This window comes from Botrytis fragariae (genome assembly GCF_013461495.1).
Source record: "Botrytis fragariae strain BVB16 chromosome Unknown tig00000075, whole genome shotgun sequence".
Taxonomy (NCBI): Eukaryota; Fungi; Ascomycota; class Leotiomycetes; order Helotiales; family Sclerotiniaceae; genus Botrytis; species Botrytis fragariae.
Window position 1 is genome coordinate 2,310,521 of NW_023500995.1, and position 22,624 is coordinate 2,333,144.

Sequence of the window (22,624 nt, forward strand, 5' to 3'; positions counted from 1 at the left end):
AGAAATGAACATGAATCAAACATACGTCAATCAGATTTCACAATTTCACAAATCATCCCACAACAAGGGATTAAACGCTCCTTTCTTTAGTACTCGGTGCTATCGCGGTCGTCACTTTAAGATGGACCCGATTTTCTTCATATTGGTTGGATTCGATATTCAAACTATTTGACTCTCGGCCATTTTGGCCATCATGCCAATCACGGTTTACAATCGTCTATTTTCCTAAATTCTAAAAACCCGATGCTGTACAAGCAATACCCTACTCTGTCGTGACCACTGACAATGTGCTGACTAGCGGGACGGGGAGCTATGGCTAATGTTGAACACTTTGACTAGGTCTCTATTTTCTTCACTCCACCCAACACCGCACATTCTTTTGGTAACATTCTCCATCTTAAAGAAAAATCTTGTAATGTCTTGAGACCTCTTTGACTAGCTTCCCCAATTTGGGGGCTAGAGTCATTTTTCCAATCTCTATCTGGTCCGCATGACAAAATGATGGGATTGTGGGCTAAATCATGGAGGCATCACCTCGGGGCCCCCTAATAAGATATTTTGACGGAGTCGTGCTCCACTCACATCTGTTGCCATTTCCGATTGTTTGTTTTTATATAAAATCATCATCATCCCCATATCCCCCTCTCTCCATTCTCCGCGTCTTTAACTCTTCAACATCTCATTCTATCTGGGGCTATACGATTGTTCCTTTGAGAAAAGTTGTTGATCAATATTTTAACTTGCATATATTTCTAATAGAAGTTGAAGGAACCGCAGTCATGGGATTGTTCAATAAGAAGAAGGAGACTACAGAGTCAGCTGTTATCTCTGACAAGAACCTCAGCAGTGCAGAGGGAACACCAGCAGCACATACACCAGCCGATACTCCTCGTGTCGCTAGATCCTTAAACGGTTCTGCACCAGAACATCATGATACTCCTCCTGAAGAAGCACTTGATGACCTTCCAGCCACTAAGTTGGCCATTACTCTTGGTGCTATTGCATCTATTGGTGGTTTCATGTTCGGTTATGAATCTGGTCAAATTTCAGGTTTGTTTTCACTCCAATATAGTGAAGACGCGATAATATTCTAACAAAGACTCAAGGTTTCGTACAAATGTCCGATTTCTTAGCTCGATTTGGTGAAAATGGCGAACTCTCTGCTGTCCGTCAAGGAACCATTGTCGCTATTCTCTGTGCCGGTACTCTCGTTGGATGTCTTGGATCTTCTTACCTCTGCGATAAAATCGGTCGTCGTTACACTATCTCCAGTTCCGCATTCTTTTACATTATTGGTGTTATTATCGAAATTACTTCTACTACTCACTGGGTTCAATTCGCCATGGGAAGATTCACTGCTGGTTTGGGTATTGGTGCTTTGAGTACCAGTGTTCCTATGTACCAATCTGAGTCTGTGCCTAAGAACATTCGTGGTGCCGTCGTTTCCAGTTATCAATTGTTGATTACTCTTGGTATCTGGACTGCTTATATGGTAAGTCAAATCTCTTAAATTAAAAGGAAATGACAATTTACTAACGTATCAAATAGATCAACTACGGAACTCACTCTACCTACACCAACAGTGCTCAATGGCGTATTCCTAACGGTCTTTCCGCACTCTGGGCCATCATCCTCGGTACCGCTGTCCTCTTCATGCCTGAATCTCCTCGTTTCGCATACCGTATTGGACGTGAAGATGAAGCCCGTAAAAACATGGCTCTCCTGAACGGTGTCGACCCTTACTCCCCACTCATCGATGCCGAAATTCTCGAAATCGAAACTAAGCTCGCAGCCGAAAGAGAAGGTGGTGATCACCCATGGTACGAGATTTTCACCGGACCAAGAATGTTGTACCGTACACTTCTCGGAATGGTTCTTCAAGCTGGTCAACAATTGACTGGTGCCAACTTCTTCTTCTACTACGGCACTACCATTTTCAAGTCCGGTGGTATCTCTGATTCTTATGTTACTTCTATCATTCTCGGTTCCGTCAACGTTGTTGCTACCATTGGTGGTCTCTGGATTGTTAAGAACTGTGGTCGTAGAAAGGCTCTTATGGTTGGTGCTGCTGAGATGTTCGTTTGTATGTTGATCTACTCCTTCGTCGGTCACTTCAAGATTCAAGGACAAGCCGAGGCCAAAGCTCCTGGTGCTGTTCTCATCTGTTTCACTTGTATCTACATTGTTGGATTCGCTACCACTTGGGGACCATTGGTTTGGGCCATTGTCGGAGAATTGTACCCAGCCCGTTACAGAGCTTCCTGCATGGCTCTCGCCACCGCATCTAACTGGCTCTTCAACTTCCTTATCTCTTTCTTCACTACTTTCATCACCAACGATATCGATTATTACTATGGTCTTGTCTTCGCCGGTTCTCTCTTCGCTCTCTTCTGGATTGTATTCTTCTTCGTCATCGAGACCAAGGATCGTTCTTTGGAGGAAATCGATACCATGTACGTTCTTCACGTCAACCCATTGACATCCGCTAGCTGGGACCCCAAGTCTCTTGGTGCCGAAGGTGTCAATGGTGTTGATACTGATCGTATGTTCTTGACCAAGGGTGGAAAGGATATCAAGAAGAGTGAAATGGCTGGAAGACCAATGTTGGAACATGACGAGAGAATGTTCCCGGAGACTGCTGCTGGAGGAGCTGCTGCTCATGAAAATAAGCCTGAGATTATGAACGCTTAAGTTTTCGCTTAGCTTCATACACGGGATGATGGAATACAAAGAGAAGAAGGGTGAATGAGCATATGCCAATATGATATGAACAAAAGGGGACAAGAGCAGTGGATGATAAATGAGTGGATTTAAGTAATGCATGCATATATTGGCGTTTGGGAAGCAGCATCGTCTGCACGGGTATTATGTATGATAATGTCGTTGAGCGAAGATGTATATAGTTAATCATTGGAGGAAAATTATGTTTATGAGCATACACAGGAAATAAAATTTCATGAACCTCACTTAATATTATCACTTTGTAATGTGTTACTTGCTTGATCAAATTTTTTGTTCGCTTTCAAATGTTGAAGATATGCTATTTCAATCCAAAGTAGACATTAAAATCATCCCAGACTGTATTGTGATCGTACAGATTTCCATGTCAAAATAATTCCACTCAACTCCATGCAAGTTCCATCAAAACATGCCTCATTCGCTTCATCCTCATCTTCTCTCCTCTCAAAAAGTACAATTCCCATCAATTCTTTCCCCACTCACAAATTGCGTCTTTACATCTTCTTCCGCAAATAAAAGCATACTATCCTGCTCGCTGTCATAAACAGGCCAAGTTATCTCATTTGTCGATGGTGCTTTCTGTGGATCATTTGCGAACGAAAGCCATAGTGCTTGCATTGTGTTCGCAACTTCGTATTCGTACGGAGTGGAATTACTACGGTATAAAAAGTGCGTGTCGAAGAGGAGAGGGAGTTCGGCTGAGGTTGTTAGTGGGAGGGAGGATAGAAATGATGAGGTGAAATAAGAGGAGAAGAAAGAACATACAGCTGTGATAAGCGCCCATCCAAGGTAGAGGGGAAATGTTGGTGAAGTTACCAGTGTATTGGTAGCGGTATGTTGTTAAACCCACATTCTCTCGAGCTCTTCATGTCGATTCTACGTTAGCATATTCTGTGTGAGGGATACCAAAAAGCAATAGTAACATACCTGACTTCCTGCGCAACAGGACAAGCGATTATACTTTGGGTTGTTGCATACAATACTGCTTCACCAGGACCATCTTCAGAGAAGGTCACAAAGCCAGCTCCCTCATTTGTATTGGATCCTATGATTACTGGCTGTACAAGAAACACTGATTAGCTCTATTTTCTTGAATTTCACAATCAGGCGATGAGAGAAAAATCCCTACCAATTTCGCTACAAGTCCTCTCTCGGCTCTATCCGCAGGGTTGGAGAATGCGGTAACATTATCCGGAAAAGGTGTAAATGCAAGTTCGGGAGTAGCACCACTGCTCACATACGCACTCAAAGCATCTTCAATTGCATTGGCTGAAACATTTCTCATACATCCAATTTCTGCCTCTGGTGCAAGATCTTTACATCCGACCATTCCAGCGAGAGAAGTGAAATTTGTTTGAGGAGCATCGGTACTACCGAGAAGATATGCGGAGCCAGAATCGATGATTAGACCTTTCACTATAGGATCATTGGGATATGCGTAACCGTAACTATCTACGGATGCACCGCCAGCAGATTGACCCCAGAGTGTCATTCGATCAGGATCTCCATTAAAGGAGGCAATGTTTTCGTGAACCCATTCCACACTGGATTTGTTAATCAGTGAATAATGTGAGGTGAGTTAAATAAACATACGCTTTTCTCTGATCAAGTAAACCAGGGTTTCGATCCTCCGTAATAGCTTTTGCATTTGGAAATCCGAAAATATTTACACGGTAACTTTTGGGTTATAGTTAGCACACGTATGTCAGCAGAACAGAAAGAGTGGTGGAAATCTCACTTCATCACAACCACAATATGGGATTGAGTTTTTTGAACCCATTGATCTGGAATTTTGTATAACGAATCTTGTCCACCACTTGTAAATCCACCTCCTGGTATATAAACAAACACAGGAAGACTTTGATTTGTCGGTGTAGCAGGAGTCCAAATACTCAAATATAAACAATCCTCACTTTGTCCTCCATTGATCAAAAATTGAGGCACAACATTTGTATATATCGTCGAACTATTACTAGCAAGTTGCATGCACGAAGGAGGGAGTGTTGTAGCGTTGATTGTGGATCCCTTACTTTTCGTTTGTGGTGCTGCAAATCGCAAGTTTCCGACAGGAGGTTCAGCATATGGTACACCTAGAAATTGACGAACTTGTGGTGTGGTCTGATTTATGAAGCCGTGAAGTTCACCACTGGTCGTTTGGACTATTAGGCCATTTTTATTGGAAGTGGGAGAACATAGCGTGGGAAGAAATAAGGAGGAATAAACGAGGAGAAGTGATGGTGAAAACATATTGAACGTCGAAACTTATGAAACGAAACTTATGAAATGAAACTTCTTCTGACTATTTACAGGTAAAAGCTTCGAGTATCTGTTCATTTTATACTCGTAATGACAATAAAGTTCAGATGAATGGGGGTCGCCCGTAAATAAACCGGTACTAGACAAATTCTTTCTAGTTGATCATCCATGCTGACGGTATAGACACAGTGCCGGATAAGGACATGTCCATTTCATTTAAAAGCTTTGGCAAATGCAGGGAATAATGTCGTTACATTCTGAAAAGACCATCAAGAATGTCACTCCCCTGTAACCCCACAGTGCGGGGCATACGTCTTATTGTTGGCATTCCGGGGTACATATGGTACCCGGTAGAGAACTTTCCCGGGTCTTAATATAGAGATTACATATGCGAGGATGAAATTGTGTGGTTGATTGAAAAGAAATGAGAAATGAATTTAGACGCTTTGAAGGAATTGTAATCGGTGATCTCCAATGTTCGGATGAAGGACAACTTCCCTAATGAATTAGGTTTCGGCCAAAGTGGCCAATATCAAATGACACTTTTCTTAGCGAAAACTTAAATTTACAAGGTGATTGTAAAAGCAATTAAATTTTGAAGTATGAATATGAATATACATCATTTTGATTATCCAAATTATACTGTCCGTACCAAATAAATAGTCGTATGACCCGCCTTTCTTCGGCGAAGAGTCGGACGCAATCGTAGTCAAATAATCCTAATGTAATATATCAAATCACAGGGATAGATGAGAAGTTGTTTAATGTTTAGGCGGACGGTAATTGGTCTCTTTGATCTCATCCCAAGTCATATTATCAAACAATGCCTCGAATTTCTCACACTCATGGCTTCCGTCATTCATATAATCAGTGTCTTTCCCTCGTTTCACGACGACGAGTACCTGTTGATAGGGATCCTGCTTCGGGCCATGATATTCATCTTTTGGAATCCCTATCCATGCTGATCTGGCATCCGGGTCGATCTCCCAGACCTGTCGTATCGCATTTTCATCCTCGTCCTGTCCATAGTTCTCACCAGCAAACATCTTACACTCTGCACCAGAGCCAGTACCATCCATCTCTTTAATATCTTTATCCCATCCAGCTGGCTGTTCGACTAGATATGATCTACCATTCCCATTTACAAAGACTGTTGTTGAAGTCAAAAACCGTAATTCCCTCCATCCATTCTGCCGAATTAAAGATTGAATTTGGTTGTATTTCTGAACATTTGGTAAAAATCCCTCGTATTGACCTATACCATGATGCACGTCTTCAACTATTAACTTGTTGAGTTGTAGCCCTGGAAATAATGAAAGAGTGTATGCCATTGGATAAGTGGTAAATGCTTCAAAGGCCCTCTTTTTATGAACCAATTCGACCTTATCATCTTCCTCCTCGCATTTCTGCTCAACTCCTCGTTTCTCGCCGTAATTTCTCTCGCTAGACCATTCGAAATCCGTGGCTACCGAAAACGGGTATCCTTTAACACGAATATTTCGAATTTGAGAGATGATAGATATTGGCAATCCAATAAGTGTATCGACCATGAAGAAAGTACTTGCGAAGTGGAACAAAAAAGTGGACAAAATAATATGTTTGACATCATCACAAATCTGACGGCAGGTTCGTAGAAGTGAGGTTCTTTTATCGGTATAAGAATTAAATCCTCTATACACAGTGCGACCTCCTAAACAGTATTTGAAGATCTTTGTGCGAAGCTCCAAAGGAATTCTAAGGAGACCTGGCGTTGGATAGGAGAGGGAGCCCTGAACCTGCATTTTGAAGTGATCAAGTATGGATGTGATTAATGGCACGAAAGTAATTTTTGGTTATTGAAATTGAAAGTCAACAATCAGAAGACTGATTCAACGAGTTAAAAGGAGACAATGGCCCTTTAGATGCCTCAGAAGTAACCTATTGAAGCTATCAATATAATCTCAATAACAAGAAGAAAATATCCCGCTGTACGAGGTCGCTCAGAGCCTTATGTATATACATGACTGGAGGCCCTCAATGCGTTCAAAGTCACTCCATGAAGACAGAATTCATGATGTGAGTCAGGAACTACCATCATTTTAATCGTAAAATCTAAACTTCGAAATTCATCAGCCTCGATCGATCTAGCTTGTTGGTATTACCTAGTGGTCACACTGATAGTGTTCAAGGCTACTTCAAAATGAGGGTGATCGGTGGAAGGCCTCCAGCTCTATTGTGGGGCATCAAAAAAAAAAACGATAAGGTTACCTTAACGCTCAACCGTCAAATCAAACTTCAAAACATATTAAGTACTTCATTGTCAGTAGTTTGAGGCCGTACAGAATAACAACTGTGCCGGGATTACGTAGTAATCATAAAAAAGAGTGCGGTTGATTAACCTTATACTATCGATCGTTTTACTTACACTGTCAGTCGTTGCTTCTACTGCCCCCCTCTGATTAATCGCGTCTTTTAAAGTCTTTTCAAGAATTGGAGCACTCATGGAAAGGTCTTATCTCGAAATACTATGGCTCCAAATTTCAAAGACACTCAAAGAGGAAAAGGAGATAGTTCGAAAGTTACACTGATGCGATGAAAGGGTTCATATATTTCAATCCTCAATATTAGCCGAGATAATCTTTACTATGTTTACGCCCAGGGCTGCTATCATTTATTTAGCAACGATTCTCAGGTTTGAGGCTGGGGAAGTTTATTCCTGAGGCTGCCAGGTTCTGACAAAGTCCTTCTTAATGCTGACTCGCTCACTTATTCTTCATTGATACCTTTACCTTACTGCGTGCACTATACCTCACGATGGGATACAAAATCAATCATCTTGACTCACCCGATATTGAACGTGGAGAACCTACTAGTGAAGGGTACAATAGCAATGGTACGTACAGATCTCCAACTACCCCTAAAACTAGAGAATGTGCTTACAGCATCTTATCCACAGCGGAAATACCCCTAAATGACCCACAACACTCAAGTTCCACAAATATCTCACATGCTCTCGACCACGATAGCAAGTTTGTCGATAATTGCAATACATCCAGCAAGGATGCGAGAGGCCGGACAGTCGAAGCGAATCGTCCGCTGTTTGTACCTCAATTTCCCAAACTTCGGCATAGATATCGAGAGCGGATACGGAGCAAGCTCCAACAGCTGGAAGATGCTCTTCCAGAGGATAAACTTACAGACAACAGTCTTGATGACGACAAGAAGTTCGATGAGGCAGCGAGACTCCTACGTCAATACGGTATGAATATAATTTAAGCTACAATATTTGCATTAGCACATCGTCCACTTTTTAATATTCTCCGTAGATGAATGTATCAAAGACGACATCTTTCAAATGGTGGACCTTCCAGCATTAGCACAAGAACATGACCTGTCAATCATCCACTTCGAACACAAGGAAGCTCCGAGCAACAGATCACAGCGGTGGGTAATGATAAGCAAGACAATAGGCAATCAGAGCAAGACGTTTCTTGAAACCAGTTATGAAGGCCTCCGATTGCATGAGCAGGATCTCTTAACAGACTTCATCAAGACCAGAACATCACCAACTCTCCAACATGATGGCAAAAGACTCCCCTATGATGAAGGCGAGAAGCTTCAGATACTAAACCAACGATCTAGGACCACCACCGAGAAACTCTATGGTACTGTATGTTATGATGAAAAAAAGGGCACCTTTCATATCAGTCCCCTGGTAGCCATGCTCTGGAAGTGGGTTCTATGGTTGATCGTGATGGTGCTCATTCTAGGGTATGGCACGTGTGTTGTTGGGGCAAATGTAGAATTTTCAGGAGGCATGAAGCGCTACTTCTTCGTGATTGCACTTGTTGCCTCTTTGATTCTAAGTGTAATGTTCTCCTGGCTTATTTGGGTGCTGGGAGGCGCTATGCGGGACGTAACGACTTCTTTCATCTCCTTTTCAGCTTTGTCGCTCGTTGTTCTTCAGGTATGTGTTCCTAGTCGGAATTGAAACTTTTAAGCTATGCTAATGCTTGCTGCGTTTCGAACACAGGTTGCTCAAACCCACTTAATTGCCCAGCAGCAGAAAGCTATTTAGTTCAAAATGTTACAAGGTGAACGTGTGTGAGAATAAAGTTGGGTGGATTGTTTAGCAGCCGTTTATATATTAAGGCATGAATATGAGAATGAATATCAATAACCATGACTCGGCCAGTATAATGACTCAAGTGTAGCTTAATTAAAAGTTGAAAGAGTGTAAAAAGGAAGCCGGTTTCGCACCTTGCCGTACGGTACGGTACTATAGAGCGCAAATAGAGAAGAAGTGAAAGCCGGAAGTGAAGAGTCGAAAGTTTGTTACGCACGCAGAAGTATCTTTCCCTAAGGAAGGGGCCGATTGTGTTAGAGTCGCTTGAATTCGAAGTACGTACAATTTATCTCGCTAAGGGGTGCGTCTCGCTACGAAAGGGACAGAAGTTACTACATAGAGTTATGGTGCTATCATGATGTTGTGACTAATTGAAGTTAAATACAAATACAAAACCATAAATCTCGCGCATGGTTGAGTTGATATTATATCACGTGACACGCATTTCACATCTATGTAGGAGCGTCAAAAATGCGAAAAGCTATGTAGGATTATGGCCAAGTCGACATTACCAAGTAATCAAACATCCCACCTCCCATCACATATTCTTTACCAAAATTCCAGCAGAACTATCACTTTAATTGACATCCCACGATCAATCGAAGATGCTCAATCACTATCCTCCGAACAACACACTACGCGTCCGAAGACTGCGAAGAGGTTAATATCCTGTAAACCAATAGATACGCCCTATCCATCACTTGAACCCAAATCTGCCAAAGCTCTTAGAAATGCTCCAGAGAAAAGGATCGAGGAATTGATGTTGGAGCGTTATGTTCAGCTTGCGCTTGATGAGATGATGGGGGATGAGAGATGGGAGGGGAAAGTTTGTTTAAAGAGAATTTGGGGAGAAGATGGTGAGTTTTATGACGGCTGTTTTTATATTTTTCTGTTTTTTTTTTTAATTCATTTCAATTTAGGATGATTATCGAATTGCGTGAATTCTAATTTTGTTTGAAAAATTTACTGACATTTTCATAATTCAGAGGAACCGAAAAAAAAGAGAAAATCGGCTCCAGAAGAAGCAGAGATGTCTCAACAAAGCGTTATCAAGGTTGAAAACGTTGCCAAGCTTCCAAAACGCGTTGAGATAGATGGGATTTCAGGGACAATGCCACCCAAATCTACAATGATATATGGCAATATACCTGAAACTGTCCTCTCTTTCAATACAGAAATACATGAAGACTTTCCAAAATTCCATGTGATAATTGCCGATCCACCTTGGCCTAATCGATCTGCTTTACGGAAAGATGCATATGTTACTGCTTCGGGATTCGGAGGAATAGAGAGTTTGCTGAGATCGTAAGTTTCTAGTTCCTTGTTCTTCTCTCGAAGCTCTCCCTCGGCTTTGATTGCACTCTGGTCTTATATTTTGTCTTGTCTGATTGCGTTTTGGATATACATATCTTTTTGCATCTATATATATCATCATTTCATATCCGAATCTATGAGAGATATCCCCTTTAAAGTCCCAAGCTAAATTTTCCCACCAAATACAGCCTACCATGTCATCAGGTAGAACGCAATGGCTACGTTGGAATATGGATAACTAATAAACCCACTTACCGTTCCATGTTATTAGACGAAGGAGGGTTGTTCGATCACTGGGGTCTTGAATTAGTAGAAGAATGGATTTGGCTCAAAGTCACATCGAGTGGTGAACCGATGTGTGAGATTTCAGGGACTTGGAGGAAACCATGGGAGATTTTACTTGTGGGACGGAAGAAGAGCGAGAGGGAGAGTGTTGAGGGAGGAGACTCAGGATTCAAGAAGTCTGTTAGGAATGAGGAATTGAATATTGAGAAAGGAGATGACCTCGAGGGATCAAATCAACACTCACCCTCACCCTCACAAACTTCATCCCAATTTGAAAACTCAAATCTTACCATAAAACGAAGGATTATAATTGGAGTTCCAGATTTACACTCACGAAAACCTAATCTGAGGTTTCTTTTCCGACAGTTATTGGGGTTGCAGGGTTACGATGAAGACTTTAGGGGCTTGGAAATCTTCGCGAGGAACCTTACAGCTGGATGGTGGGGGTGGGGAAATGAAGTTTTGAAGTTTCAGGATGACGGGGCTTGGGTTGTTGAGGAAGGCTGTGATGATTTTAATGATGGGAAAATAGCTGATGAGGTACTGAAAGCGAAGGATGAACAGGATAGGGAGGATGAAAAGAGTGACGGGGAGTGAAGGAAGAGAGATATTGATTGTCGAATTTGGAAACATGTTCGGGCTGACATCAGCGGGGGAACTGTGTGAAGAATATTAATTCGTCAAAGTACAAATTGGACGACCTGAGTGAGGCAGTTGAGCCGAGCATATTCTGATCAGCTACAGCACAACTATCGACTTCATTCGAAAATTTAGAGGATATCAATCCCAAGGACTTGACATGATTGCGAGTGGGAAACAATGGAAATTTGTGTGGTTGAAAGAAACCCTGAATGAAAGATGGAACAATGAGTTGATGTATAGATGTTTTTTTATTCTTCATGTTCATATACCCCATTCAATGAATTATTCATACAATGTATCTCGCAATAGCAATATACATACTCTTCCAAAGTTCAATGTTTACACTTCCTCAAACCTTCATCTATTCCCGTCTTCCAATACGAGGAACCTTCACATCCGTCTCAACCTCAACCTCCTCTCCTACATTCATCCAGGTATCTCTCGTAGGTGCCCATTTCTCCTTTCCTTGCAAGATTTTCCTTGCTTGTTCCGCAATTGATAGACGTTCTTTGCTAGGCTTTTGTTTGGCATCTGGATATTGGCCTGCTTGTAGTTCTTGTTCGTATTCTTGACGTTTCTTGACTCCTTCTTGATCCCACCTATAGGTACCGTATGATTAGCCTTTGTGCATTCCAAATTTTCATTCTAAGATTGTCTTTCGAACATTCGTTCCCTCGACTTTCCCCCACTACATCAATCACTTCCCCGCCAAAGATATAGGAAACCTCTAAGATCGAAAACAAAACGTACTCGGAAAAGTCCTTGGGTTCTTCAGGCCACACAAACGGTCTATCCATCTCCACCATCATTCTCTTGATACTCCTCGGCCTGAACCATTTCCTAGGTGTTGGTACTTTCGCTCCTGGTTTTCCTTCCCTCAATTTTTGCGCTTGGATATAACTTCGTACTCCTCGAACCTCAATTCCATATGCATTCCATAAATAATCTCTTAAATCTAATTTGTTCAAGTTGAGGGGTACGATAAAGGAAGCGAATGAGGGTGGTGAATTTGGTGTGCGAAGAAGGGTTATCGTGAAATTGGGACTGTAGTAAGAAGAGGGGTCAGTTTCCAGATGGTAATGGTAAGTAGCGGAATGTTGAGGAAAAACCGTACAGAAATACTTCTTTGCGGCCCATTTTGGGCGCTCGAGCGACGGCCGCAAGTGGTGCTGCCATTGTTGATGTGGAATTGGGATTTGAAGCTATTTGATTGAAATCACCAGTATCAGATAAAATTAAGCGCGGGAAATATTATCGGGGTTTGTTTGACGCGATAAGTGCAATTAACCGCGAGCACCTTTCTCATGGTTTTTCCATTGCGTTGCTTAGTCATTATGTTCTATCAAGCTTGCACATTCACCAATCAAGTCTCGACTTAGATCACGGATCCACACTTCTCTAGTAAAGCTTGCCCGGCATCTAGCTTTTCCCACCATCCGAACGATTATTCTCACACATCATCGTCATCAATCCCATCATTACCTATCTACCGGTGCTACCTAGGGATCTCATAGCAAATCACCAATCATATGACTTCATTGATCCTCACAACTCCTTCCCGCATTAATCACAACTTTCCGCAATGACTTTCCTATACAAGCATCCACCGCGAAAAGCGAGCCTCGCAATCCATTACTCCGATGAGTTTCTTCGGAATTATACCATTGCGATGGAGTTAATCGCACGGATATAATCTCTTCCTTCCCAGTCGTAAAGTATGAATTTGATAAGCATTTACATCAATGGCCCCGTCGGCTCCACTACCTACCTAAAGAGTCTAGTGGAGGGGTAGATTTGGTCATTCCAGATCTACGAAGTATGCGTGCCTGCGTAATTTTTTATTATAAGTATCGATTGTTGCTGTTGTGTTTTTGATCAATAATCTTGTTGATCCCTTTTACCTTCCTACGTCAACACTTGAATATCCATTTACCTTTTAAACCTCAATACATATTAAAGATGGCTTCAAACCCACCTCAAAGATGCTGTACTCTAGGTGTTAAGCACGAGTAAGTTTTTATTCTCTCGATGAGCTCTCGATGGGGTTCGGGTCTGTGGATGTGAAGCTTATGGAAATATTATCTTAGGGGTACACCAACTGGATCAACCATCAAGATTGCTGATACCATTGAGGCCTATGTTGCTGAGCCTAAAGAAAAGGTTCACAAGGATACTGCCATTCTCTACCTTCCAGATGTTATTGGTATCTGTATGTATTGCCTCCATCATATTCACAATGATTGCAATTTCAAGCAACTAATCAGAATTCTCCCAACCAGGGCAAAACTCCCAATTGATGGCTGATCAATTCGCCGCCAACGGTTACTACACCATCATCCCCGATCTCTTCAACGGCGACCCAATGCCTCTTAATCGTCCTGAAGGCTTCGACATCATGCAGTGGTTAACCAAGGGTTCTGATGGAAACAACCCACATACATTTCCACAAGTTGATCCTATCGTTCAAAAGTCCATTGAATTCTTGAAGTCTAAGGGATACACCAAGATTGGAGCTGTCGGATACTGTTTTGGTGCTAAATATGTCGCTCGATTTTTGGCTGAAGGAAAGGGTATTGATGTGGGATATGTTGCTCATCCTTCGTACGTTTTTTATTTCATTTCCTTCTTTCCATTTCTTCCAATGCCCGAAAATACTCTGGTTTCAACCCCAACTTCTCGAGTAACAAACTAACACTCTCCCAAGTTTCGTCGAAGAAGAGGAACTCCGCGCAATCAAGGGGCCCTTCTCCATCGCAGCCGCTGAAACCGATGAAATTTTCCCATCCGAAAAACGTCACAAATCAGAAGAAATCCTCAAGGAGATCGGTGCTACTTATCAAATCAATTTGTACAGTCAAACCGTCCATGGTTTCTCGGTTAGATGTGATTTGAGCAAGAAGGTAGAGAAATATGCCAAGGAACAGGCTTTCATCCAGGCCGTGACTTGGTTTGATGAGCATTTGATTTAGAGAAAGCGAGAATGAGGTTGAGGATGAAAATGTGAGAGTAAGGAGGGTACACGAGTGAAAGAAGTAACGGGGAGGAGAAATCCTCAGAGGAAGTTGTACGCGAGTTTCTGAAGAAGAGGGGCGTATATAAACGCGAATAAATGAACATTGATGAATTTTAAATCATGGTGCTAAAGGTTGATCTGGAAGTGAATTACTTTTGTGCATGCAGACCCAAATATTGATACTGTATGCAATAATAACAAGAGATGAGAATAAGAACAGAGCGAACTCTAGTTCGAGGTTAATCACGGGAGGAAATGAGAATCTGCAAGTAATTCTTACAAAACCCAAACAAAGAGGTTGAGAATACACTAGATTAGTCCAATTATCACATTCACGGTGTTCAATACATATATATCTAGTAGGCCATCACCACTATGAATATAATCTAATATTTATGCCAAGACGGGACGGGGAACCCTCATACTAGGTACCTGATACACATGATTTGTCCCGTTCCCGTTCCTATTGTCCACTCCACTTACTTCTTTCCCGGCCATTACAAGGAACAATGAATTCGAAGCTCGGTAATTGAGGGGTAAAGGAGGCGAGTATACTCAAAGGGAATTGAATAGAGTGTGGGGAATTTAGGGGTGAGACAATTGATTTATAGAGGATGAAACTTGCATTGACACCTCATTAGACTAGTTCTGGAGGTATAAATGCTCATGATGATCGAGATTCTCTGGCTAGGGCGAATAACCTTTCGGGGGAAGAAGGGGTGAAGGGGGTACGGTACTCTGACATTGTGGCATCTATGGTTTTCAGTAGTTTTGGGGTTGGCATGATAGTTGGAAATTAGAGGGTTTTTTGTGTTATATGATGTAGCGAAAGATTTAAAGGATGGTGGTAAATTAGTGGATATGAAAATGTATATCATATCTAACTTTTTCACACCCCTCCTACATACCTATCTACCGACCCAGTAGGTACCTATCACATTTCCAGATGCTCACTTGGTGACGTTCCCTTCTATGACGTTTAGATAGAACTACTCGGACTTTTCATCATGGATTCATGGTATTTCATGCCACATGGATGTCAAGGCGTTAAGTCCAATTAAAGATCAGTTAATTGACGTCGTTAATCTCTCATATCATGTTTGAGTAAAAAGTTAATGATCTTCAATATAAACTGGTCTCCTTATCACAACCAACTTCCCATCAGCTGATTCGGCGATAAGAATAATGTTACCGCCTTTCGCTTCTCCATCTTATCAGAACAAATGAATCAATCTTCTCCATATAAAGGCCCAAGAAAAAAGAAAATAAATGGACAAGGATGAAAGCTCCTGCAAGGCGGAGGTGAACCCTTGTGAATCATGTACTTGAGGGACATTTTCGTTCCAACGTCAGCAACAAAAGATTGACCAGTTTCCACACCACTTTTTCCCAACATGAATACTTGCAGATGATCCACGATACCTTGTTGCATACCGAAATTTATTTCTAGATTTCTGTCAATGAGATTATTCCCCATGTGTCAAGCGAGGAGATGGTAGACGGTGCCTTTTTCTCGATAATATGATATGATAAGGAATTGAAACAAACAGATTGATTGATTGATTGATCAGACGCATTCGAAAAAAAGAGACACAGGATCAGGACCCCGCATCTTAGAAGAGCTTAGAGGCATGACAGAAAAGCTTGGTAAAGCATTCAAGAGGAGCATTATTTGCTAGAGCTATCAATGAAGAAGACAAGATGTCTTCCGGGTATGGTATTCTCATGTTCGTTGTTATATGTCTTTGACTAACAATATCTAACACAGTTCACTCAAGGACCTAACGAAAGCGATCAAAACATCAGTAACCACTTCTACCCGATTGCCACTTCCAGACGACCTTGTGCGAATTATTCATACCTACCTTGAGAAAAATCCTACTCACGATGAATCCGACGCCAGCAAAATCCAGGAGGAATTACTCTCCATTTATGAAAAGGATATCTGTGACCATCCTACTCGCTATGCCCCCTTTCTATCCATATTGCGAAAACTACGAACCTCGATAAAAGGTGGTGGTAGAATGTTACAATGGTGGGATAAATTATGTATACCAGTATTGAGTCATCTTGGAGAAGAGAAGGGATTGGCTTTGGAAGCTAGAAATACTTTACTGGACATTCTTATTTACGACGAAGATGAGGAACATGTAGAAGATGCCATTACTACTTCGGATACTGTGGCAGAGAATTTAATTGCTATTTGGCTGGCGAAGTGTAATAGTGTCGCTACAAACCTTGATGAGAATTCAAAGTTCATTGAGAGTCAATTAAGGAGTATCCTTATTTCATTTGGAAGGAAGAGACCAAAGGTATGTGCACTCTATAATCCGGGAATGGAGGTGAAATTCTGACGACTTACAGAACTTCTTGACTGCTATCAACCAATTCTTCGTTAAAAAAGACAGTCGAATTCTTGCCCTCTCATTACTTTGCGAGTTCATTCGGCATCAACCGCCTCATCTACATCAACTCCTCCAAACTCCCCTCTTCGAGAATCTCCTACGATGTTTACAGATAGATACTTCGACTCGAGTAGTATCATTGGCCATGACAGCTTTGATTATGTTTCTACCTCATATCCCAAGCTCTCTTTCCAAGCATCTCCCTGCGCTTTTCAATATCTACAGTAGAATGCTTTTTTGGGATAGGGAACGAAAGTATGAGGATAATTCGGCATCTGACGATCAAGATGATAGAAGTACTCACAGTACAAGTTCATGGACTAAATTGTCTTACTTGCTGGATTCGGAAGATGTATCAGTTCCGGAATTGTTACACTATTACACATTTCTTTACGGCCTCTATCCGATGAATTTCATGAGTTACATTCGAAAGCCTCAAAAGTTCCTAAGGCATCAAGGATTCCCAGGAGCCAATGAATTCGCAGTTGAACCTATGGAAATAAGACAACGATCTGAACCTTTCAGACAACTCCATCTTTTACATCCAAATTTCTTCACAATGACTATTGATCAGGAATTATCAGATACTAATCGATGGATGAAAAGTGAAGCATCGGATGTTGTGACTGAATGTATGGCACTATACATACCAGGATATGCTCAACAAGCTCCATTATCAAGATCACAATTACCAAACCTACACATTGATACTAATGCCGACGTCCCAGATCAACCACTGACAGAACACAATGCATTTACACCTGCTCAATCTCGGCATACGAGTTGGAGATTTGCTGGACCGCCTACTATTGCGTCACCAGAAGCACTACGAAATTCTGTGCTGAGAAGGGCATCATTCACAAGTCAATCAATGCCTTCAATTGCGGACTCTCCTATCTTGAGACCGGAAAGGCGATTAGATAGTCCTACACTACCTCCAGTCATGGCTACTTCTCCTTCACATACTCAATTACAAGATATGTTGGATTCACAACGAGCTGGTTCAATTAGAGGTGGTATCTATCAAACTTTGACGAACGATAGCGTACAATCACTTGCGTTGAGTCATCATGCCCAAGATAATACTTCTCATGTTGATTCCTACTTACAATCACTCACCCGTGCACACGCCCTTCGTTCACCATCTTTGAGACCCGGGACAAATGATTCTACGAAAGTTGCATACTTACAGAGAGATATTATGTTATTGAAAAATGACTTGAATTTTGAACGCTATCTTAAACAGCAACATCTGACTCATATTGGACAACTTCGTCGGAAGGCTATTCGTGAAGCAAGAGTCGAAGCCGAAACTCAAAATTTGATCAACTCCAACAAAATCTTGAGAGCAAAGCTGGAAGATGCCAAGAAAGCCATGGTGCAAATGAAGAAAGAATTTGACAAGAGTCGAAATCATTCTAGGAAATGGGAATCTGATTTGACGGCCAAACTGAGATTGTTGAAGGAGGAACAAAAGAAGTGGATAGTGGAGGGCGATCAATTAAAGCGTGAATTGTCTGCATCAAAAATTGACATACACAATCTAAGGCAATTGGTCGTTCAAGCCGAGTATAAGGTCTCTCATGCTACTCAAGAAATTCAAGTAGTGGAATCAAATAAGGAAGAATTAGAGCGATTACGCATCGAGGCCGAAAAGCTCACTACGAAATTACGAAGATATGAAGCTCTAGAAGTTGAAATGGATCAAGCGAAACAGGATGAAGAACAAGCTTACAACACTATCGAAATCCTCAATATGAAATTAAAGGCCAAGGATGCGGAAATACAACAATTGATTGTCAAATGTCAAAAAGAAGTTCAAGAAGCACAAAATACCAATCAAACTGGTTTCAAACAATTCGATCCTGCAAAACAAAAGGTCATTGATGAGGCATTGGCTGGGTCGCGAAGACGCATGGATGATATGAAGAAAGCCCATTCTAATCTTTTGAAACGATATACTAAGTTACAACAAGACCACCTTGAAGCGCTTACAGCACAAGATAGAGTGTCTGATTTGCCTATGAGTATTGATGGATCCCCTGGGCCACATATTCCTCCAAGAGATCATCGTCGATTAACTCATAGCTATTCAGATTCGACAAGGCCGGGAAGCCTTGTGCCTAAAGCAACATTTCCACTTACAGGCACATCAAGTTTTATTGCTCGGCCCAGGATAGATTCTCACAGTCCAACATCAGGCCACGCATTTAGGTCAACACCTACAAGTACACCTACAAGTCCAGATTTTTATGGAGGTAGATTTTCTCATTCAAGTAACTTCGGCCCAGCGCCAGGTTCCTCACATTCGGATGGGACAATCAGTAGAGATGGCAATAATAGTGACAGGGATTCTTTGGAAGCCCAGGCCAAGCCAAAGGTTAAGCCGCAAAGTGAAATGAGGGGTTATGGTCGTGGTAAGTACACTGATATCTCCAATATGGTAAATTGTACATTAAACTCAAAGTTGGAGAAAGATGATGCTTTCTCTCTTGTGTTTTTTGACCCTTTATAATTATTATCTAACATTCAAACAGGAGGAGTTGGAAATATCGGAGCAGTAAAGAAGGATAAGGATAATGGAAAAGATAGAGACAAAGGGAGGAAGGAGGGAAGTGGGAGTGGTGCGGAAGAAAGTCCAAAGAGTAGTCCAAAGGAAAAGAAAAAAGGGAGTGGATTGAGAGGGTTGAGGGCATTTGTATAAAGTAAAAGTTATTGTGTTGATTGGATGGATGGATGAACTAAGTGCATATGGGAAGGGCAGGAGTGAATCTTAAAAAAAATGGTGATTGGGTGGGATGGGATGGAAATAGGAATGGGGATGGGGAGTTGGCAAAACGTATATAATTTGTGCGATTGCGGGTCTACTTTTGTTTCTATGGGTTGGTCGATGATGATTGATTATTTGCTTCATCTATCGTCTTCACTGGAGGTGTTCGGTATGAAAATGGTATGGGAATGGGAATGGGGATGGGGATGGGGATGGGGATGGGTGGTTCACATTGATGAAAAAGTTTGAGGGTGTACATGAATATTTGAATTTGCAAATACCACTCTTCTTCTGAATTTTCAACTCATCTCTAGAGTTCTCCCCTGATATATATTGTCATATGAATACGCTGTTAATTGATAATCGACCGACTATCATGAATTCCACGGAGACTTCTAGCTAGACGTTTAGATATCATGCTCTTTCTTTCCTGATCTCTGGGGAAATATTAACGAATCAGTTCTCAGCCGATCACGCTGACAAAGTTAAGCCGATGAATACCGTAGACCCGAGGTTTGATACTGAGAATTTTGGTTTCGATGTTATATAGGAGGTGTGAAAAAGATTTACGGAATAATTCGGGTTTGAAATATCAGAACCGTTATTTACAAGAGAGAATATATATAATTGAAGGTTTCGGTTGGGTCTGAATTTCGTGAATATTAAAGTAATATTTCAAACCTTTGAAGATTGTATTTGGTGATGGCAAAATAAACATCCATATGTGCATCCATTTCTGCGAGGGGAAGATTACCGAGTGCCGACCGATTGTACGGCGCTAGTATGACGTTTGCGGGTGAAGGGTGCAGCCAAAAGAGTAAACAGAAAACAGAGACGCTCCATATACATACATGCGATTTGGTTGAAGGTATCTCTTCAAAACATTACGAACAATTCGGTCTCTTAAGATCTTGCAAACAACTTGTAAATTTACAGATGGTGTCTTGAAAGAAACTTTGCGCCATGGAATGAGAGAAATTGTTATGGTACATTGATTGATAAGAGAGGAATAAGAATCAAACAAATGGGAATGATATGACCAAGGATGCCTCATCGAGCTCAACAAATATATTTACAGAACAGAACGGATCACGAGAGACAAACGGCAACAATCCAGTCGAAACAATGGCGAGCGCAGTCGCTGATGGAAGGAGAAAATCAGCGTCAGCTATCTGTCCCACGGATGATGATACGGTAGCATTGGGAAATAAGCAGTCGAGGATGGGGCAGAAGGAGGGGCAGAAGGAGGGGCATGGAGAGGAGGGGAGGTTAAAGCCCGCGGGGAAGGAGATTAGAAATAAACAAAGTTGGGATTATATTTGGAGAACGGGGTTGGCGGGGGGCTTGGCTGGGAGTGCAGTATGTATTCTCTTTACAATTTTCTACGAGCTCTATCCGCGAACTCTACTGGAAAAAATATCTAGAGCATCAAGAACGATGTAGCTAACAACATTCACCCCAGGCGAAAACCGTAGTCGCCCCCCTCGACCGAGTAAAAATCCTCTTCCAAGCCAGCAACCCTCAATTCGCCAAATATACCGGGTCCTGGTTTGGATATATCACAGCCATGCGAGATATTCACAGCGACGAGGGACTGCGCGGACTGTTTCGTGGACATTCTGCGACTATCCTCCGTATATTTCCATACGCGGCGATTAAATTTCTAGCATATGAACAAATCCGCGCAGCGATAATACCGAAACATGAATACGAAACACCATTTAGAAGATTGATTAGCGGTAGTTTGGCGGGAGTAACGAGTGTATTTTTCACTTATCCCCTGGAGGTCATGAGAGTTAGATTAGCGTTCGAGACAAAAGGACGGAGCGCGGGGTTGGGGGAAATTTGTAGGAGAATATATCATGAAGTTCCGCCGCAGCCTAAATTATCTACTTCAACTGGGGCAGGAGGTCTAGTTGCCGGAGCAGAAAATGCGGTGCAGAGTATTGTTCCCAAAAGCGGGTTGGCGAATTTTTATAGAGGATTTTCGGCAACGATATTGGGAATGTTGCCGTATGCCGGAATGTCATTTTTAACGCATGATACTGCGGGAGATTTATTAAGACATAAGAGTATCAAACAATACACGACACTTCCGAAACCAGCACATTATGCGGAGAATAAGCCAGCGCCGCTTAGATCGTGGGCGGAATTATTCGCTGGTGGTGTAGCGGGATTGGTGTCTCAAACGAGCGCGTATCCTTTGGAAGTGATAAGGAGGAGGATGCAGGTTGGAGGAACTGTAGGAGATGGGAGGAGGCTGCATATTGGGGAGACGGCCAGGATGATTGTGAGGGAGAGAGGATGGAGAGGTTTCTTTGTGGGGTTGACGATTGGTTATGTTAAGGTTGTGCCGATGGTTGCGGTGAGCTTTTATGTTTATGAGAGGGGGAAGGGATGGTTGGGTATTTAGGGTGGAGAGTTTAGATGGGAGGGGAAGGGAAGAGATGGGAAGAGCACTGAATAGATTTTGGTGTGGTATTGTTTTTCGTGGTATTGATATTGTATGTATTTATGTATGCATTTTCATTGGAAAGACGGGAAGATGGGAAGATGGACATTATTGGGATATTGATCCGGTGGGAAGGACATATTGATATTAAAATTCGAAGCTTTAGAATTAGAAATGGGAGTTATGTATCATCTAGGTTGATCTTGATATCAGCTGTTATCATTTCTCATTTAAGCACATAGATGTGAATTCTTTTAGTATGGTTACAGTAGACCAAGCGGATCTTCTTTCTTCATTCTTTATTTTCGTCCTATCCTTTCATCTCATCTCACAAGGGAGAATTAGATTGAGAATTTCGATGTCGGTATGACAGTAGAATGGTACAAAGGCGAAGTAGCGCATCGTCTTAAGTTTTCAGCTGAGAGATCACTTGCATATTCCATGTGTGTAGTGGGTAGTTTGTGTATGGATATGTAGTGAGAAGTGTGGTGTTTTTTTCTCGATTGGAGGTGGAGCGGGTGGGTGCATGGGGTGCATGGGGTTTGTGAGATAGGGAGATGGTGAGTTGGTATTTGAGGGGTGAAGGCTGGGGATTAGGATTGGAATTGAAATTGGGAGAGGCCAAGAGTGAGGTTGAGAGGAA

The 22,624-nt window shown here is 41.9% G+C and overlaps 8 protein-coding genes across 8 annotated transcripts; 5 read left to right on the forward strand and 3 right to left on the reverse strand.

The window, feature by feature from the left end:
- Positions 1–779: 779 nt before the first annotated feature.
- Bfra_006169 (putative hexose transporter protein) lies at positions 780–2,691 on the forward strand (the record flags this gene model as incomplete). The annotated part of the gene is made up of 3 exons (XM_037336542.1): positions 780–1,050; positions 1,107–1,492; positions 1,549–2,691. 3 exons carry the CDS (start codon positions 780–782, stop codon positions 2,689–2,691), a joined length of 1,800 nt encoding a protein of 599 aa, XP_037191752.1.
- A 492-nt stretch (positions 2,692–3,183) lies between these two features.
- Bfra_006170 (putative chlorogenic acid esterase precursor protein) lies at positions 3,184–4,986 on the reverse strand (the record flags this gene model as incomplete). The annotated part of the gene is made up of 6 exons (XM_037336543.1): positions 3,184–3,437; positions 3,505–3,602; positions 3,667–3,797; positions 3,869–4,283; positions 4,333–4,416; positions 4,478–4,986. 6 exons carry the CDS (start codon positions 4,984–4,986, stop codon positions 3,184–3,186), a joined length of 1,491 nt encoding a protein of 496 aa, XP_037191753.1.
- A 770-nt stretch (positions 4,987–5,756) lies between these two features.
- On the reverse strand, positions 5,757–6,776 carry Bfra_006171 (uncharacterized protein; the record flags this gene model as incomplete). Its single annotated transcript, XM_037336544.1, has 1 exon — positions 5,757–6,776. One exon carries the CDS (start codon positions 6,774–6,776, stop codon positions 5,757–5,759), a length of 1,020 nt encoding a protein of 339 aa, XP_037191754.1.
- A 2,817-nt stretch (positions 6,777–9,593) lies between these two features.
- Bfra_006172 (putative mt-a70 family protein) lies at positions 9,594–11,296 on the forward strand (the record flags this gene model as incomplete). The annotated part of the gene is made up of 3 exons (XM_037336545.1): positions 9,594–9,957; positions 10,087–10,405; positions 10,603–11,296. 3 exons carry the CDS (start codon positions 9,594–9,596, stop codon positions 11,294–11,296), a joined length of 1,377 nt encoding a protein of 458 aa, XP_037191755.1.
- Positions 11,297–11,702: 406 nt separating this feature from the next.
- Positions 11,703–12,517, reverse strand: Bfra_006173 (putative mitochondrial 54s ribosomal protein 41 protein; the record flags this gene model as incomplete). The annotated part of the gene is made up of 3 exons (XM_037336546.1): positions 11,703–11,940; positions 12,092–12,385; positions 12,456–12,517. The coding sequence occupies 3 exons, from the start codon at positions 12,515–12,517 to the stop codon at positions 11,703–11,705; spliced, it is 594 nt and encodes a 197-aa protein (XP_037191756.1).
- A 735-nt stretch (positions 12,518–13,252) lies between these two features.
- Bfra_006174 (putative dienelactone hydrolase protein) lies at positions 13,253–14,460 on the forward strand. The gene is made up of 4 exons (XM_037336547.1): positions 13,253–13,350; positions 13,429–13,550; positions 13,621–13,942; positions 14,046–14,460. The coding sequence occupies exons 1-4, from the start codon at positions 13,301–13,303 to the stop codon at positions 14,308–14,310; spliced, it is 759 nt and encodes a 252-aa protein (XP_037191757.1). The 5' UTR covers positions 13,253–13,300; the 3' UTR covers positions 14,311–14,460.
- Positions 14,461–16,055: 1,595 nt separating this feature from the next.
- On the forward strand, positions 16,056–19,463 carry Bfra_006175 (putative tuberous sclerosis 1 protein; the record flags this gene model as incomplete). The annotated part of the gene is made up of 4 exons (XM_037336548.1): positions 16,056–16,066; positions 16,123–16,666; positions 16,719–19,176; positions 19,297–19,463. 4 exons carry the CDS (start codon positions 16,056–16,058, stop codon positions 19,461–19,463), a joined length of 3,180 nt encoding a protein of 1,059 aa, XP_037191758.1.
- A 1,101-nt stretch (positions 19,464–20,564) lies between these two features.
- Bfra_006176 (putative mitochondrial carrier protein leu5 protein) lies at positions 20,565–21,942 on the forward strand (the record flags this gene model as incomplete). The annotated part of the gene is made up of 2 exons (XM_037336549.1): positions 20,565–20,888; positions 20,992–21,942. 2 exons carry the CDS (start codon positions 20,565–20,567, stop codon positions 21,940–21,942), a joined length of 1,275 nt encoding a protein of 424 aa, XP_037191759.1.
- Between the last annotated feature and the right edge of the window lie 682 nt (positions 21,943–22,624).